Source organism: Triturus cristatus, chromosome 11 (genome assembly GCF_964204655.1).
Source record: "Triturus cristatus chromosome 11, aTriCri1.1, whole genome shotgun sequence".
Taxonomy (NCBI): Eukaryota; Metazoa; Chordata; class Amphibia; order Caudata; family Salamandridae; genus Triturus; species Triturus cristatus.
The window spans coordinates 677,086,493-677,105,827 of record NC_140594.1 but is presented as its reverse complement, the minus strand read 5'-3'; the positions used below and the strand labels follow the sequence as shown (position 1 = coordinate 677,105,827).

Below are 19,335 nucleotides of genomic sequence, written 5' to 3'. Positions count from 1 at the left end.
TTTCCTCCCTTTATCCCCTTTCCATGCACCCTAATTTGCTGATATAAGCATGTCTTGACTGGCCCTTATTTTTCTTGGTGGTCCTAAACTTAGGGCCTTCCCTTTCCCTGTCTTTCATTGACCAGTTCACCTTATCTCTTGATCCTTTTCCTTAGTCCTTTTCCTGGACCCTTCCCTCTCTTTCTTGTACAGCACTGTTTCTTGAATATGACAACCCAGTCCTGATGATGATCCCAATCTGCTCGGATCGAAACGCCGTCGACTCCTCAGCTTAATTGGTGGCCTTATGGTTCCTTATTATGTATATTTAAGTAATTCTATTGTAAAGAAATTGAATTCAGAACTTTTGTATATATTATTCTAAATCTCACTTTCACTTCACTTTGCGCCGTCCCCAGCTGATTTCACCTTGTCACTTGCGTAGCCGTCTTCGTGTCACGTACACTTTTAAGCACCAAGTACAAGTTCGGGTTGTTCTTATACGTCATTTATTTTGCGTACAGTGCTAATACAACTGTTCCATTATCTTGTTCATTTACATCATTGTATGTCCTTTTTGCAAAACCTTTTTTGATCTAATACAGCATGACCTTTTTCTACCCAATTCTTTCAGAGTCTTCCTTATTCTAACTGTAATGTCTTGTACATGCAATTTATCTGTCTATGCTTAGGCCGACAATCTTTGGTTGATTCTCTGCTCGAGGTGGGGGCTACAAGAAACCCCAAGCACAACTTCAAGAGACGTCGAGAAGGCAATGCACTTGCAAAAGTGCACGGTGACCAGGAGTTCCGGTTCCATGCTACTCACGAGGGCTGCGGGACTCAGCTTTGCTGGGGACTTGGGTCCACCTCTGAGATGTCTGGAAATCCTCTTCCTGGGCTGCCTGAGTCTGGCGGGAGCTTTGGAGATGCAACCCTGCAAATTGCTTTGTTGGTGCCTGCCAAGCAGGGGAATCACTCCTTGACCCCAAGGGAGATTTCTTCAGTCCTCTAGTCTTCAGTAGAGCATCGAAGTTCCAGGAGTCAGCTTCAAAGTTTCGTCCAGGGATATCTAAAGATCTGGTTACAGAGGTTCCTTACTTATACCTAAGGAAGGGGTTGGACTAGCTCTGGGGACCCACCTGTGGGAGGGTTTGGAAAGAGGGGTGGCTACACCCATTTCCTTTGTCCAGTTTCACGCCAGAGCAGGGGCTTCCAGCCCCTGAACCGGTTTGAGCTGGACTATGCACAGGGACACCAAATGTGCCCCCAGTGCAGGACTTCAAAGCACTCTGAGAGTGCTCCCACCCAGCCCCAATACATATCATCCTGTCCGGGAGGTGGTTACACCTCCTTGTGAGAGGAAACCTATTGTCCAGGCCTCCCCTGCCGGAGTTTCGGTCAGCAGCAGGAGGACAGACCTGTGTCTGTGGCTGCAGCATCCATTTTGAGATGCCAGGGCTCAGTTAAGTTTCTATCGGGTATACCAGTACTGCCAAGTCTCTCCCTCTAGAAGGGTGGGATCATATTCTCATATCAGGAATTGATATGAGGGTATGATTCTAAGGTATATGACACCAAACACGACATGTTTCCGTGCAGCCAGTCCAAAGTTAGCATTAACCGTTTAAGATATAATGCACTTAAGAGTATATGGTCAGGCTGCACCACTGACAACCCCGGAGAAGAGATTCGGAAGGCTGCTGAGGGGCTCAGCTCATGCCTGGGCACCCTCTCACATATAGCCAAGCACCCTGCCTTCAGGATTGATAAGGCCTGCTATAGGGGTGACTGATAGGTTTCTATGTGCACTGATAGGTAAGGTATAGTGAACCTATACCTCAGTAAGGGGTGCATGCACCACCTTACCCAGGCTGCAGTAGCAGACATGTGGTGTCATTTTGGAGGGCTTTCCAGGGGTGGCACAATACATGCTTCAGCCCCTGGTAGTCCTCAGGGGTACCTATGCCCTGGGTACATAGTATACCATATACTAGGGACTCACAAGGGTGTCCCAGAATCCAATCTGGAGTGTACCTAAAGTACATCCAATCAATTTAGAGAGGAAGTAGCTAGGCTGGGGCCCTGAAGAGCAGGGTTCCGGTCAAACTAAAGTCGAAAAACAGTGAAAGACCAGTAAAAAGTGGGGGTAACCATAAGAGGCAGATCCTACTCTCCTACACAGTTGCCATTCAAAGCAATGCAACGCGTGCATGTTTTTGCCTGCAAAAGTGAATCGATTGCTAAAGGTCTTTTTCCTATGCAGCGCATGCGCGCTGCGTAGACGAGACCTAAAAATGAAAGTGTCCTCATGTAACACAACTGGTGCTATTGAAAGCGCTTTGATACCCGGAACCGGGTAAAGTTTGCGGTATATAAAACTCCATTAAAAAAATACATTAATAAATAAACTCCTGCACATGTGCACATATTGGCTTGATTAGCAACTTGCACAACTCAGGTATATAATATCTTCATGATTCACTTGATACACCTGGCTGGTTTATTCTAGCAAAAGGCCCTTTTTGGGAAAATCTGTGGAGTTAGGTTGTTCTACAATGGGAACGCAGGCAAGGTAATAGCATCACACCCAATCCTGCACACTACGTACAGGCTTAGAGCAGCACCCACGACTGCTGGGCGAACACTCCAAGGCTGATGACCAAGCCCCAGTGTGGCAGAACGCCTCCATTATTATAGAAGGTAGGAACCACTGTTGAAAGGTTTAGAATATGAGTATTCCCTCGATCTCAGACCTCCGCATAGATATTAGAGATATTAAAATGCTTGCAGTTGCCCAGGCACAGTTTAATCCACAACCAAGACAGCTCTATTGCTATCTGAGACTTGTCCATGCTTTGACACACACTTTAGGGCCTCTCACGTACCCACTCAAGTCATCCTCAATTCTGAACTGTATACAGAAGTGGAGCATTTAAAAAGGTATGGCCTCAGGCCTTTATAAAATCATGGCTGACCATCAATTTTTTATGCCTGTCTGCCACTCTTTAAAGGAGTTGGGTAATAAAAACCAGCAGGTATGTAACTCTGATAAGTGGGAAGACCTCCTGGCCATGTACAATAAGCCCCTATGAGAAACCAGTCTCAAACCATGTTATCTCAAGGTGCTACATTGATGGAATTGGTCCCTAAGATACCTCCTCAATGCAACTTGCTGGAGAAGAGGTTCAATTGAGGAGGACATTGTTCATCTGCTCTGGGAGTATCCACTATTGAATACCTTCTGGACTTAGATTGAGATGGTATGCAAGGGCACATTACAAGTAAGAGGGAGCCTGACAGTGCAATTTGTACAGCTTTATGACTTTACTCATTTCCCGGAGATTTCTTTCCAAGGAGTGCGCTGGTTAGCCAAAGCGCTGGCCACTGTGAAACTGTGTATGCTTCAAGTATGGTAAATGCATACCAGTCCCAGAACGGTCATTTGTTTGCAAGAGATTTTTAAGATAGCCAGCCTTAATGATCAGCTTGATACATTTCAGAAAATCTGGGGATGCCATCACCTACCACAAGCATGGACTGGTGATAGAACAAAGGGATGGCTGCTGAAAAGTGAAACACAAAGATAAGGAGTTATAATCCGGCTCCATGGGTCCCTGTTAAGGATCGGCTTGGCATAGAGGCCTGAGGAGAGGGACTTACGTTTTATAGTTTACATTTGAGGTTATGTTTCACTGGTTTATATCTGTGACTAGGAAAGTATATGAGTGTTTTGGCTTGATCAATATTACTTGGAAAGGAAGATGGACACCTCGAGACATTAGAGGTATGCTGGGGATGGTTTGAGGCTTCACTCTGCCCTTTATCAGACTGTAGTGGGACTGGGTTCTGAGAGGTGCGAAAGTAACTGGGAACGATTGTGATGTATATGGCTACTACCGAAAAAGAAAATAAATTCAAGGTCAGATTTATTAAAATGAGAAGGACCCTCATGTCATAGACTGTCAGAATAAAGTGGTCTCTTAATCTTATCCCCTTAGAGTAGTAAAATCGATGAAGCAGGCCTTAACAACTGGTTTGAAAAGATTGCCTTAGACTACATACTGCTCTTGATATCTCATCGGAAACCTGTGTGAGGAGATAGGGCACCCAGACTTATCTGGTTCACCGGACCTTTCCTGTCCTTGTATTAAAAAGGGTAAACTAAACAAATATTTCTGGGTAAGGCAAGGTCAAAAAGATGGGAGGTGGATAAGTTTAAACCAACTGTGATTTTGTTTAATCTGGTCTACATCCATAAGGGTCTTCAATATTATTTATCTCTTATCCAGAATAGACAACATCGCTTTGATCTTACAAAATTTCATTTTAATTTGCTACTCCTTATGGTAGGATACCCAGCTAACTTTCACACTTTATAACAAAAAACCAAAGGTGCACCACATACACAATATGAGAATAAGAAAGTCCTTTGTAAATAACAATTTTCTTCAGAGGTCACTTATTGTAAACATTTTTAATTTTCATTTAAATAGAAATTCCAAAACATATAATCAATCCATCAGTGTGATTTAGTGAACAGTCCAGCCGACGCGTTTCGTCCTGAAACAGGACTTCTTCAGGGCTGTCAAACAATGAACAGAGAGATATATACATATAAATAACATATATACACCAATACATACATATACATTTATAAAAACACTAATACATAAATATAAACACCCTAAGAGCAACAACAAGACAGAACGACATTTTTACTAAAGTGTATGGAAAATAGTTCCGACATGCGGCAAAATGGATGGAACATGTCATCTTCTGGGGTAGGTACATCGACGATGTAATTATGTTGTGGGATGGACCTATCGCCTCTCTCATAGAATACCATGCCTACTTGAATAATAATCCCTACAATGTAGGATTAACCATAGATTACAATCAGCAGGAAATAGACTTCTTGGACATCACATTCTTTATCCAGGATGATTATATACACAGTCGCACTCACAGGAAGATCACGGCGTGCAATAGCACACTGCACTACCAAAGCTCACACCCCCAACATGTTATTTCCAACATCCCCTATGGGGAAATGATTCGTATGCGCCGTAATTGCAGTACAGATGATACCTTTGCCTGTAATTTAGAGAAAACCAAGAAACGCTTCCGGGATCGAGGATATCCAGAAGCAGTGCTAAAGAAAGCTTACACTAAGGCATTGAAGACCCCAAGACGAGAGACCCTAACAACAAAACCATTGAGGAAACTCCAAAAAGCTCCTATTGCTTTTGGAACCCAATTTGATGATCGCAGCAATAGGGTATATAATGTCCTAAGGAAACACTGGCACTTATTAACCGATATACCAGACCTTAAGGACATTATACCGTTAAAACCCAAAGTAACATATAGAAGAGGGCAAAATCTGCGTAACATCTTGTGCCCTAGCTATGTCACTACTGAAAAACCCCAAATCTGGCTCCAATCAAAGACGGTTGGCTTTTACACATGTAATCAATGTAATATGTGTAAACTGGGGAGAAATAAAACTAAACTTTTCAGCTTTAATACCAAACGAAGTTTTTCGATAAACCATCTAATCAATTGTAACTCCAAATACGTAACATATGTGCTAGGTTGCCCCTGCAATAAGATTTATGTGGGAAGCACTAAAAGGGCTTTGAAAATCAGAATGCAGGAACATGTTCGGGCTCGTCGAAATGGTGACTTGAAATACCCACTCACATATCACATGCAGGAAAATCACGCAAAAGAAGAGGAATTATGGTTTATGGGAATAGATCACATACCTATTAATGCGAGGGGTGGGAATCGGGAACTCTCTCTAAGAAGAAATGAGGCAGGGTGGATTTGTAAACTGCGTAGTTTGGAATTTGGGTTCAACAGCGATGATGAGATGCATTACTTTCTTGAATAATTAATGGTTTCCTGTTCTGTGATCATCAATGAAACTGTAAACTGATATCGGCTTCTGTTTCTCCAAAATGAAAAAATTAGTTGGACTATTAGGGACAAATGTATAAATACTCTGCATTTGTTCTTTACTAATGTTATGTTTTCTACATGTTCCCTGAATTATGTTTGTTTCGCTTCATTCACTAACTCTACTGTCTTTCATTAGAGCAAACAGCATTGATTCCACTCTGCGTGTTATGTCAACATGGATTAACTTTGATCTGATATTATATAAGATAATTCGATAAAACCACGAAAAGGTATGGTTAGTGTATTCACCTCTTCTGTTCCCTCACCCTCTCTCCTTTTTTTCCTTGTGCTGAGCTGCATACATTATTGCTAAACTGTAATATTTCCTTCTTGTGGATCTAACTTATTCCCTCCAAATACAGGGATATATATTTCTTATTCCATGGAGATCATAACCAATTCTTTGTTTATCATGTATGCATCATGCACTTTGTGTGCATTTCAATTACATCTCAATTAGGGTTAAGTACACCTCAGATTGCAAATATGCTCTTTACAAACTATATGGCGATCATGGTTTTAGATTTTCTCTTAGCACAATCATTCTTTGGATGTCCTGTTATCTATATGAATTATTTTATCTTCATACTGGCCACCGGCATATGTGAGTGGATCTCTTTCTTATATATTACTATGACAACCACCCACGGGGTCTATTTTTGATAGGACCGCAGGTATATGGTTAATAACAAACTTTAACTGCTTCTCCCACGTTCATCACCACCCAGTGGTTGATACTTATTCTCTAGGTGGTGATTGCCCCTGAGATTCCGTTTAATTATGCTTAAATAGGCCATTATGGGACGGAAATTCTTCGATGTCCACAGTATCTATGCAAGTATATTTTCGAGTATTGTGGCCGCTGTCATTGACAAACGGATCCAAAGTTTACATGTTTTCTTGGTAACCAATCATGTGGTTCCCAGCTCCTCTCGCGGTATTCACAGAGTGTGGAAACATGAATCACAATAAGTCATTTATTCTTCCCGCTGTGCTCTTTGCATAGAATTGTTTTTCTATGCCTCCTCTAATGCGGGTTGCTCAATACATACAGTTTATTTATTTATTAGATACTCGGTAAATTTTGTCTAAGTTCTTGTTAAAATGGCCGTTCTAACCAATGAACGCGCAGAATCCGTTATATTTTGGTTTCTAGGACAACGACTTACGTGATTTGCCGTGTTCTCGTTTGCGTTTTTTATATACATATATCGCATTATTATGAGACACATATATTCCTTACTTTGAGCTCACGCACATATATCAACTGTCCAGTTCAATTATTGAAGACTCATATATTATTACGTGATAGATTGCCCATTGTTGAGTTCACACATAGATATTAACTATCTTTTTTAAATGTTGATTTTATAATATTCCTATGGCATACCCGATCTCATTTTGATCATATATACTGACATTATTTCGTTTGGGACATCTCCTAGACCTAATACAAGCTATTCCGTAATGGCCGCCGTATTTGACAGTCAAAGCTTAGCTCGTTTGGTTATCATGGAAACGATCCACGTGACCTGTTTAACCCGCCACCCGTTACACTATTTAAAGGTTTCGGCTATAGGACTAAGGTTATTCAACGCGTTATTAGACGCTGCTCCGTTCCAGTGTTGGACGCCTGCAACCTTGCTTATCGGCAATTACTAACATACGGTGAGATTATTAGTTAGTTTTTTATCGATGCGCTCGCGTACACTGTGTCGGGCGCCGCATTCCCCCTGACTCGGGCCCCCCCTTCTCTGGGTATTACTATATATATAGTCTATATACATGCTTTGGTGGCTCCGGGTCTCTTGCTTTTATGTACCACTTTACAGATAGGGTTTTTAATTGCATATTCACGGGTTCTGCTTTCCTTTCCACTCGGGTTTTTTTAACCCTGGGTATTTCTGTATTTATGACAGTTATTGTTTATTTCATGATTTCCTGCTTCCACGTTTCATTTGGGAAGCAGTTTTCAGTTAGACATATCCATGTTTTGTCTCATGCAACCAATTGACTTCGTTATTTTATGTTCTTATACATATACATTATTCATTCCCATTTTAGAACCTTGGAATGATGTTTAATATAAACATGATGTCCGCCTGAGATCAATTTTGACTGTGGAACCCCTGGGATTATTACCCCCCAGATTTTGGCAGCTACATTGCTTACTTTGACGTGGCGGTCTTTTGTAAGTTGTACTTATCTTCTTCCCTTGTATATATTATTTATAATGACGGTTTTTTTAAAGTCCGCTTGATATTTTTTTTGGTTGCATTCTTTTGTAACATAATTATATATACGTGTCTCCCCCTCTTTCTTCTTTTTTCTTGTTTAGTAATACTCTCAAGCCCTGTCAGTACAACACTTCCATCTAATATAAGAGGCTATGGAATGATACATATCCACGAGGAGCTTTTCACTTGCTTTTGACGCCTATATGTAAGTCATTTCTAGCCCAATTGGTTTATATTTATCATAATGATAGCATTAGTCTTTTACCTTCTTTTTTGGTTATCATTCTGTGATTATGACTGATTTTAGTCATTTCTCTTTCTCTTTTTCCCCTTCCCCTCCCCACTTCCCTCCCCTTCCCCTCCCCCTCCTTTTTTCATGTTTATCCTTTTTTTGACTGTACAGCTGATAGAATCATACACCGGACCCTTGTTTACTCTTCACAAGGATTAAACTAATCCATAAGGACTCTGCCATTTATGAATTACGTCATCACTCTATGGTAGGTGAGGTTCTCTCTTCCGTTGCCCCCTCTTCTTGTTCTTCCTGTCTTACCTTCTCCTCTTTTGCAAATTTGTTTGGACAATCAATAGAACCAACACGTTGCTCGGGGTACCTCAAGCGAATGCTCTATGTTATAATAAATTACAATGATCAATAGGATTGAATATACCCCATATCTGGAACTATTTTCCATACACTTTAGTAAAAATGTCGTTCTGTCTTGTTGTTGCTCTTAGGGTGTTTATATTTATGTATTAGTGTTTTTATAAATGTATATGTATGTATTGGTGTATATATGTTATTTATATGTATATATCTCTCTGTTCATTGTTTGACAGCCCTGAAGAAGTCCTGTTTCAGGACGAAACGCGTCGGCTGGACTGTTCACTAAATCACCCTGATGGATTGATTATATGTTTTGGAATTTCTATTTAAATGAAAATTAAAAATGTTTACAATAAGTGACCTCTGAAGAAAATTGTTATTTACAAAGGACTTTCTTATTCTCATATTGTGTATGTGGTGCACCTTTGTTTTTTTGTTATATACTCTGATTCCTACGGGAATAGGCATTGTTGCGGTGGGTGCCACAGAGTGTGCACACGTCTTTCCCAAATATATAGGGCTCTGATAGGGAGAGTGATACAGGGTTAGGTGCTGGCTTAGTGAAGGTTCCACTGTGAGTGTTTGTCTTCTAACTTTCACACTTTGTTGGATCTGACCCCTTGTCCCTGTGATGGTATATCCACCCATCTGATATTTTGCACTTTTTATCAGATCCCTAGAAGGAAACCTTTATTGCTATTATTTAAAGTTTTTAGGTTTAGACAGTGCAGAGCTTCCCTGCTGTTTTTGCACCAGCTACATAGCCCCTTGATATGCTGCTTGGTGGGCTCCTTAATTTGGCAGATTTTAAAACTGAGGAAAAGGGCAATGCTTTAAGGCTGCTGTGTTTAAGGAAATTACCACAGTTGTATTAGTCTTTTATATTGGGTGGGCCATAATTCTGCAATTTTTACTTGATACATACGTTTTCCTGTATTTCTCTGCACACTAGCTGGGCGAGGGAGTTTTATGTATTTCTTTTAACTGCTTTTTTTAAACTGTATTTGTATTGTTTGTATTTTTCAATGTGCTTTTATGCTAGAGAAATGTAGCAAATAAAGATATTTGACTGACTAACTAGTAAAGTCTTAAATCAAGAACTCAAATGAAAAGTTGGGCATCAGTGTCAGAGACACTTAAATAAAATGATCGGATTACCTCTGGAGAGGACTTACAGTCTCTGTTGAATCCTAGCTGCAAAGCAGGTATTGCATTTAGTGTAGGAGCCCAATTAAACCCTGTGATTTAAATGGACATTATGACTGCACTTGAGACAGTAGACACAGTTGGACAGTTGGTCCTATTCACAAACTGCATTTTTTGGTATATAAAGTAGTGCTGCAGTGGTACTGTTGAAGTACTCCCAAATGCTGTTCACAAACCAACGACCGGAGACATCGGCACCAACTTTCTTTTGTGCAGAGATCTCTGCCAGCTTGGTATAGTTATACTCTAGCCCATCCTTGGAATACGTCTAGCACCATGCATGGCTACTCACACGTACTGCAACACATTCCAAAAGAAAATAATGCAGACAGAAGCTTAATAGAACATATCAAAGGAAATCATGTTAAAATGTGTGTGTATTGGATGTTGTAGTTCGCTTCAGGCTTTATTTACAAAACCACAGAAATTCAGCAGTTATAGTTATCTCAAGTAACTATAACTCATGCACTAAAGTAACTATAACTTGAGCCTCCGCATGCAGTTTTCTCATCAATAATTGTATGCCAAATGTTCCAGTAATATTATCAATAATGTAATAGAATATGTCATGAATGATGTAATATGTGGGGTAATTAGCAGTGCATGGTGAGGGCACGAGGTATAGTTACCTTAGGGCCTGGCCTTATTGGAAAAGTGTGAGTGAGCTTGCAGCCCCCCTACATGGACTAATTTCCACCCGGGTACCCCATCTCTCAGGCCCGGGGCACATTGGCAAATGAGGAGGGGCACACAGCCCCCTCCCCGTGCTCATTTTGGCCCCGGGGACCCCATTCCCCGGGGCCTGTCCCAACAAAGGGCGGGTGCTCTGGTGCCCACCTAGGGCATCCACCACACTTTTGTTAAGGCCGCGAGGAGCCCTAATGCCGCTGTGTCCTCAGCCGGCTTTGTGGAAGTCGGCATTGCTCTGCCCTCAAGGAGAAGTCAAAAAGCTTCTCCTTATAGGTGGAAACAATCTTTTCATCTGTTTCCCTGCCCGCCGCAGTGCCAGCAGGGAAACAGACATAAAGTCCAACTGCATTTTTCATGCTCCTGTGGGCAGGGAGCGCACTTGGATGGAGAGGGCGGAGAACCCACTATGTCCCTTGCGGTCACCCTCCTCTTTGTCAATGTGGCTGGGACTTGGTGGGGATAGGGTCTCTGGGGCTGAATTTGGCCCAGGGAGGGGGGCCGATTGCCCCTCTCTCCAGTTGTATATACAGCCGAGCCCCAGGAGAAGGGGTCCCTGGAGTCAAAATCAGCCCAGGGAAGGGAGGTTTGCATTCCACCTCATTTTCACTTTAGCTGGGCCCAGGGGGATTGGGTACCTGGGTCCAAAATCAGCCCGGAAGATGGGGCCTTTTCTCCATTTTTTTTCTAACAAGGCCAGACCACGGGGATAAGGTCCCCGGGACTGAAATTTGCCTGGGAAGGGGGTCTGTGTGGCCTCCTTTTAAACTATGGCTGGGCCCTGTTTGATGGGGTCCCCAGAGCTGAGATCAGCCCCGGTGATGGGGCCGTGTGTCTTTCTCCTACTTTTCCAATAAGGCCAAGCCCCAGGGAATGGGGTCCCTGGGGTAGATATCAGCCTGGGCGGGGGCTGCGTGTGCCTCCCTCCTCCAAATATATATAAATATTCCCCCGGTACCTGGCCCATCTGGGGGGGGGGGGGCTTAAAAATCAGGTCCAGAAGACCCTGCCTGTTTTATTTTTTATTATAACGTCCTTGTAATATTAGTTATTTCCTTAGGTTTTTTTAAAAAAAGAGTGAGTATGTGAGTGGCTGTATTGGTATGTTGCTGGGTGTGTGAGTGGCTCTATGAGTGTGAGAGTGGCTGTATCAGTGTGTGGCTGAGTATGTGAGTGGTTGTGTAAGTGTGTGGGTGAGTTTGAGAGTGGCTGTATCAGTGTGTAAATGAGTGTGTCAGTGGCTGTATTGATGTGTGTGTGGCTATATCTGTGGCTGGGTGTGTAAGTGGCTGTATCAGTGTGTGACTGGTTGTCTCAGTGTGTGACTAGGTATGTGAGTGGTGGTGTTGGTGTGCGGCCAGGTGTGTGACTACCTGTATCAGTCTGTGAGTGGGTGTGTGACTGGCTGTATTGGTGTGTGAGTGGGTGTGGGTGTCTATCAGTGTCTGAATGGGTGTGTGAGTGGCTGTATTGCTGCGTGGTTGGGTGTATGAGTGGCTGTATTGGTGTGTGAGTTTCTATATCAGTGTGTGAGTTCCTATATCAGTGTGTATGTTGGTGTGTAAGTGTCTGTATCGGTGTGAGTGTGTGTATGAGTGTCTGTATTAGGGTACGAGTGGGTGTGTTAGTGGCTGTATTGGTGTGTGAGTGGCCGTATGGGTGTGTGGCTGGGTGTGTGAGTGGCTGTATCAGTGTGTGGCTGGGTGTGTAAGAGGCTGTATCGGTGTGTGAGAGGCTGTATCAGTGTGTGAGTGGGTACACAAGTAGGAATATCAGTCTGTGATTGGGTGTGTGAGTGGCTGTATCGGAGTATGGCTGGGTATGTCAGTATCTGTATCGGTGTGTGGCTGGGTGTGTCAGTGGCTGTATCAGTGTGTGAGTGGGTCTAGAAGTATCTATATAGGAGTATAAGTGGCTGCCTGACTGTATAAGGGGGTGTATGTGTTTTTTTATTTGTGCTCTGGAACCTCCCATGGTATAAAGTAATGAAACAACACTGTACCAATTAATTTGTTAACCACATTTCGCCAAGAAAAGGTGATATTCACTCGTATAAAAAAGAAATAAACAAAAGTGAATTAGAATTACAATTTGTAAAATTATATATTAAAATGTACAATATTTCAACAATGTACAACTCTCTTTTGCAACAATTATTAACATATTTCTCAAGCTGTAATTATAAGCATTCAAATATTCTTTATAACTGTTCTCAGCTTTTATACTTATTCCCCATAAGTTATGTACTGTCTAAAGACTCATCCTTTAACAGTGGGAAAAAACAATCATATAGACTGTAATAAAACAAAAGTGCTCAGTATGTCAGTACAAATAAGCAACACTTTGTATTACACTCACTATAATTATTTAAACAGTCATTTGATCTATACCTGCTCTGCTATCCAAAGAAACATATGCTGAAAATTAGGTCTTTTTCATTGGAGGCACTAGTACATATATAAGGCTCACTAGCATAGGCAAAACCTTACAAAGACATTGCCCTTTGTTTGTCGCATGATGTCATAGATACTGATAATGCATCTACCATAACAAGGCTATTCCATTTTTACAACTGTAATCCTCCTTAGATCTTTGGTTTGGGAAACAAAAGCTACATATCCCCAAAAAATATTCTGTAAATTAGGTATTTTTCATTAGAATTACTAGTACAAATATAAGGGGCACCGGCATAGGCAAAACCTCGTAAAAAACGTCACCCTTTGTTGGCTGCATGATGTCATAAATTCTGGTAATGGATTTACCATAATGAGACTATTCTACTTTTACAACTGTACTCCTCCTTAGAACTTTGGTTCCAAAAACAAAAGATGCTTATCCAAAGAAATATTTGCTGAAAATAAGGTATTCTCCTTTAGAAGCGCTAGTAGTTATATAAGGCTCGCCAGTATAGGCAAATCCGTATAAAGACATCACCCTTTGTTAGCCGCATGATGTTGTAAACACTGATAATGCATCTTCCATAAAGATAGTATTCCATTTTTACAACTGGAATCCTCCATAGAAATTTGGCTCCAAAAACAAAAGTTATGAATTTGCTAACTTCAAAGTCAATCTTTGCTTAAATTTCAGGTTGCTATCATTCAATTCTGTCCATCCACTTTTTCACTTTTTAGATAGACAGTGTAATGGCCAGATCTAATACTAATTTCTTCATGAAAAATGATAGTAGTATTATTATATATTTCCCCAGAAATAGATATTTGTTCCACTTTAAAGTTAGTAATCTCAGTTTCTAATTTTGTTGCATCTGTTCTGCATCATTGTAGCATTAAAATAACATATTTGCCACTCCTTGCTACATGTAACATTGACACAATATCTGTTTGACTATTTGAGCATACATTGTATTGTGAAGCTTATCTCGGCAATCTGTCAAAACTTCACTTTTGCAGTCTGGTAATGTTAAATAAATAACACGCTCTGAATCTATTCCTGTAGTTGATCTGTATGAGCAATCTTCACATTCATGGTTCCATCAATAAGTAAGTCCAAATAAGACATCAGAAGGTATTCTTCTTTGAAAACAGCAAACATCACCATTAAAAACTCCTGTGTATCCTTTTAAGTCTCTTGAGTAAACTGTACAGATCCACTACATACATCTACGAGATCTCGAATGTGTGACGCACAATGTGTTTTTCTTTTGTCACTACATAGATGTTGCAACAAACATACAGTGCAGAACACAGTCCTTTTTGTCATTTCTGTTTAATTGCATCTACAACACGAAGTAGTACAAATAGTATGTTTAACACAACATTAGCATAGTAGTTCACACCAGAGGAGTTTGACAACTGGTAAACAACATCTCCCTCATTTTCAATTTTTTGTTTCTTAATAACTTAGGGGGTCATTAGGATGGCGGACAGACTTCAGTCCATATGCCATCGTCTCAGGGATAGGGACCGCCCACCTATATGGCAGCGGTCCTGCTCCACAAATTGCACTGGCTGAAGCACCTTCTGCAAAGTTAAAAATGCACGTTTTGTTTTTCCCTGCCACTTGGTGCAAGGAAATGTAAGGGAGCACCTTAGGTGCCCCCAGGTACAAAACTAAAGTGCCCCTGCACAAGGGGGACCCGCAACGTGCCCCCAAAATCAATCCCCGCCAACCTTTCCATGGTGGAGGAACTGCCATGGAAAGGCTGGCGGGATGCAGCATCCTAATGTGGTGGACGGTGCCTGCTAGGAACCACCACCATTCTTGGGATGCAGGCAATCATAATGATTGCCTTTGTTGGACCCATGGCGGATGGGCTTTCTGCCCGCCAGCACATCGCCCACCATCCTTATCTGGCGGAAGGAGAATGGCCTTACCATGGCGGTGAACCCGCCACCGACATGTTGCAGGTGGTGGGTTCACCGCCATCGTAATCAGGCCCTAACTTCTCTTTTATTTACTTCTTTGCAACAACATCACCGCACTGCTTTGAAGGTTTATGCTTTGGACAAAGTGGCCTTTCTCTCGTAAACTAAATACAGCCCTAAGTGAGGAGAGTAAAGACTTCTTAATTGGTTTTATTATTTTACACAACTTGTATTTGCATTTAATCTGCTGTCATCAAATTCAACCAGATACTAACTAGACAATGTCCTAACTCGAGACAAAGCCACATGACATGCCTTCTTTAAACAATGTAGTACCAATATTAATATTTGCTGCATCTGCACTTAAACATTGTGACTTACGAATATGCTAGAGAAACTTGAAACTGTTTCAGTCGAACAGATATCTTTCACAAGCAAAAGGCATGCAGTAGATTTGCTTTGCATTGTCAGTCTGATCAATTATAATCACAAAGTATTCTACCTCATTCTTATTTGGAAAATTAACAAAGTCAATAATTTTACCCATAGAACCATTAGCCAAACCTACTTCACCAATCAAATGTTGGCGCAAAATCGCTCTACAGGTTTTGCGTACACATTTCTCCAATCCTGCAGTCCGTGAAATGGTTGTCTCTAATGAATCCAGTTTTGTTTGTAACTTGTCATGCAGCAATATGGTGACATCCTGGTGTTACAATTTATCTATTGCCTTCAGTTGAAAATGTTCTTCTTTTTCCAATTCTAGCAATTCATTGTTAAAAATACAAACTCCTCTAGAGTAGGCATTAGACACACATTAAGTTTTCTTAGATGACTTTCCAGAACAAGCCTTACCTCTTTTGAAAGAACACCTACTCTAATATGCTTCAGAATATGTCCATATTCCATATCAGATGCTTGTCACATATTCCTGATTAATTCTTTGCATTTGAAATGTAACCAAATATTCACATTTACAATGCTTCCCAAAGATTTCCTAGTTTTATCATAGAGCAGTGTTTTGAATACAGGCTGATCCTTCACATGTGTAAGTTGCAGTAGATCTGCAAAAACAATTAAATACTTCCCTCCAAATAGGACATCGTAATCCATTCTCAAAACGTCTTGCATTCTGAAATCCACAAAAGCAAACATTAAGTTTGAGACTATACTCACCTTATCAATGACTAAAGGTTTCAACTTTTTTACTGTCTAACCTTTGGTATTCCAGTTTGTTTTACAGGCAGAATTAGAAGACAATGTACAGTAATACCTTTAATATTGTGTGCAGCTAATCCAGTAGGTGCTGTAACCACACATGATAAATTGCAGACTGTATTCTTCTGCAAAAAAGCAGTATGAACTTGTTTAGGAAACCTTTAACAGTACCAACTTGGCCACGACTTACAACAGAAGATGCTTAAATGTTGAACACAGACACTCTTTCCTGTCATGAAGCAATCCATGCTCAACTGTAGCTTTCACTTCCAAATATATCTCCTTTGCTCATCATTTAGTTGTACAATAATCTGCCAGAGTAATTGTTGCCTGACTTGCTTACTCCATCGCTGGCTCTACCTCATTCATTGCAATACCAGTCTCATTTTGAATGATTAGTTATCCAAGTGAGTCTTGACTTTGAATCCCAAATGTTGGCTGCTTTGTGAGCTCTCCTTAGCTGCCTCAGCAGCAATTGTATCTTCCAGTTGAATTTCATCATTCAACATTTCAAGAAGTTTGGAAATACTGAGCACTCAATGCAATCATTCGCAGCACTGAAAGGGTCTTCATAGCAGTCAAACTGTCCCAGTAATTCTGTTTCAGAACGCAAAGTTTTAAACAGCTGCAAAAGTGGCAAATAAGAAAACATTCTTTTTACAGCAGTCTGGCAACTCAGTTTTCTATGGTTAATTAGACTACCCTTGCTCTGTCGCACCAAACACCCGTTGCAACCAACTACTGCAAATTTAACTTCATCTACATTTTTTGTCACATTGTTTCCATATATGTAGTACTGAGAACTTCATATAGACAGACCTTTTCTATATGTACACTCCTTTTTGAATACTAAGTATCCAACATGTTTGTTTTCACAGTGTCTGTGCTGTCTGGTTCAAACTCTGCAAGATATTCTGTTTCTGGAAAAGATTTCAAAACTGAGCTCCTACTTGATTTGGGCCTAGACTCACCCAAACAATTCCTTTCAACTTAGAAAATGAACTAGCAAAATTCAGTGGTCACAGCATTAATAGGATACAATTTACCTGTGTAAAAGCATCTGTAAAATGAAGCTGTATAATTCTTTTGGTAGAGTCTTTTCAGCAGAAATCTCTTCTTGCGCATCTCTCATCTGTCTTCTCATATTTTGTTATATATGGCGTAACATAACAAGCAACAGCCATAAAGTTGTCTACCACATATTGAATATCCATATTGGCATTCCACATTTTGAAAATCACAGGATTGTAGTCATTAATATATTTTGAAGCCTTTGTTCTCTTAAAGTTGTACGTGTTATTTGGTGGTTTACGAGTAAGTGTGTGTCTGGCTGCAGACATAAAACTGTTCACTCTTCCTTTTAAAATAACAGTTCTTGGAAATCTAAAACAATATTTTGTATAAAACTTTCCTTTTTCTCTGTATTACCGCCGACAGTCCTTTCCTCATCTATGTTATTGAAAAAGTAAGAATTGTTGTACTACATATAACATACTCCTGTATGAAAGAAAGTACAGACTCATCTGTGTCTGTTCCAAATGTAGGTGCATATTTTACCCACAACAGGACCACCTCTTGCTTGGTATTCTTTTGCCAAAAGAAATCAGTAACTTCTCCAAGAGGTGGATTGTTTTAGTTGCAGATTAGGGCTGCATACCTTGAAATCTGGGGTTAAAATACCTACAAACATTTTCAGGATTTAAAGAGCAAAGTTCTCCAGGTGTCTTCACTTCAGTTTCTTTAATGTTAGAGTTTGCTTTTCTCAAAAAGTCATGTTAGTCACCCCATGCATATTCTGCACCACTCAGGGTTACAAACCAAGTTGGTGCACATAATTTTCGCAACATGCACTTCACCTCACCATAACAACAATACCAATATTCATTGGTTCCACGTTGACATGCCCTTGCATTTATCAAATTGTACTCCAGCTTCTCATCTTTTCAATGAATTTTCTCAATGTAGTCTTTTGCAGACATATTTGACATATTTTGTAGATTAACTCATGTTTTAAGAATATGATTAACAACATATGAAAGTCCAGACAAATCACTTTCAAATAAGAAATGAAATAAATATGGAATACTTTGTCGTAATCTAGAGTCCTCTGAATGTAATCTTGTTGACCTATACTCTGCTGCAGGTATTTGCACAGGGTGGTCATTATACGATCTGTCTACTCCAGTTGGAAATAGTTGAGGAAAACATCAAGCCTCTAAACCTTTCTCTCACACACTCATTAGAACTCCTTTAGCTTGTTTTATCTGATACAGCTCAACAGCATCCGCCATAACCTCTTTTGAATGCAGTAAATGGAAACTGTAGTGCTCATATATTTCTTCAGATCTACTCCTATCCACGTTTCAAACTGTTCACTTGAAGACAACCTTTCTCTCTCCATGCAACTTCCATGTTCAACAACATCTACATCTTTACAGTATACATTATTGTCTTTAAGATAGAATGTAGTTATCTTATTTACATCTACTAGTTCCTGCCAGATTATTTAGTTTTTTGTGGGCACACCATTCACTAGAATAAGAAGCTGTCCTTCCAAATCTCTCTCTACACCCACAGTTTCAATATTGCATTTAAAATCTAAAGATAAGTACACAACTCTGCTTTCAAGGCTTTTCTATAGCTCAGTGGGTAATAGCTTCCCAGTCGTTAGTTCCATATGAACTATTGCTTGAAAAGGGTGTATAGATTGTATTAGTATTGGTTCATAACATTTTAGCTGTTGAGGTTCCTCTGGACTTTAAACCAACTATAATTTATTATGTATTGCTCTGGCAGGCATTTTGTTTCCTCTAATTTATTATAGCAATACTTGTAGGTGATCTGCACGTTGACAAATCAAAACGCTCTTCCACAAATATATACACTGCAAATTCTAGCCATTTTTTCTATTTTCTTGTTCAGTTTTCATTAACACAATAACATTTTGAATTTGACCTTTGGAATTAGTGTGCCGACAGCAAATACAAACATAGTTTGGTTTCTCTGTAGAAGCTGCATTAAACTTCACTTTTTCTCGTGCAATGTTATCAGTACTGATATCTGTGTTCTGTTCCTCTACACTTAAACATACCAACTACTGATTCTC

At 40.3% G+C, this 19,335-nt stretch overlaps 2 protein-coding genes across 3 annotated transcripts in view; both read left to right on the top strand.

Annotated features, from left to right (window-relative positions):
* The window catches only part of LOC146785315 (alpha-1,4-N-acetylglucosaminyltransferase-like), a 273,866-nt gene that overhangs the window by 22,929 nt on the left and 231,602 nt on the right, over positions 1-19,335 (top strand). The gene's annotated exons all lie outside the window — the stretch shown is intronic.
* LOC146785316 (uncharacterized) lies at positions 761-9,772 on the top strand. The gene is made up of 2 exons (XM_085634292.1): positions 761-6,181; positions 9,024-9,772. The coding sequence occupies exon 1, from the start codon at positions 4,742-4,744 to the stop codon at positions 5,876-5,878; it is 1,137 nt and encodes a 378-aa protein (XP_085490418.1). The 5' UTR covers positions 761-4,741; the 3' UTR covers positions 5,879-6,181; positions 9,024-9,772.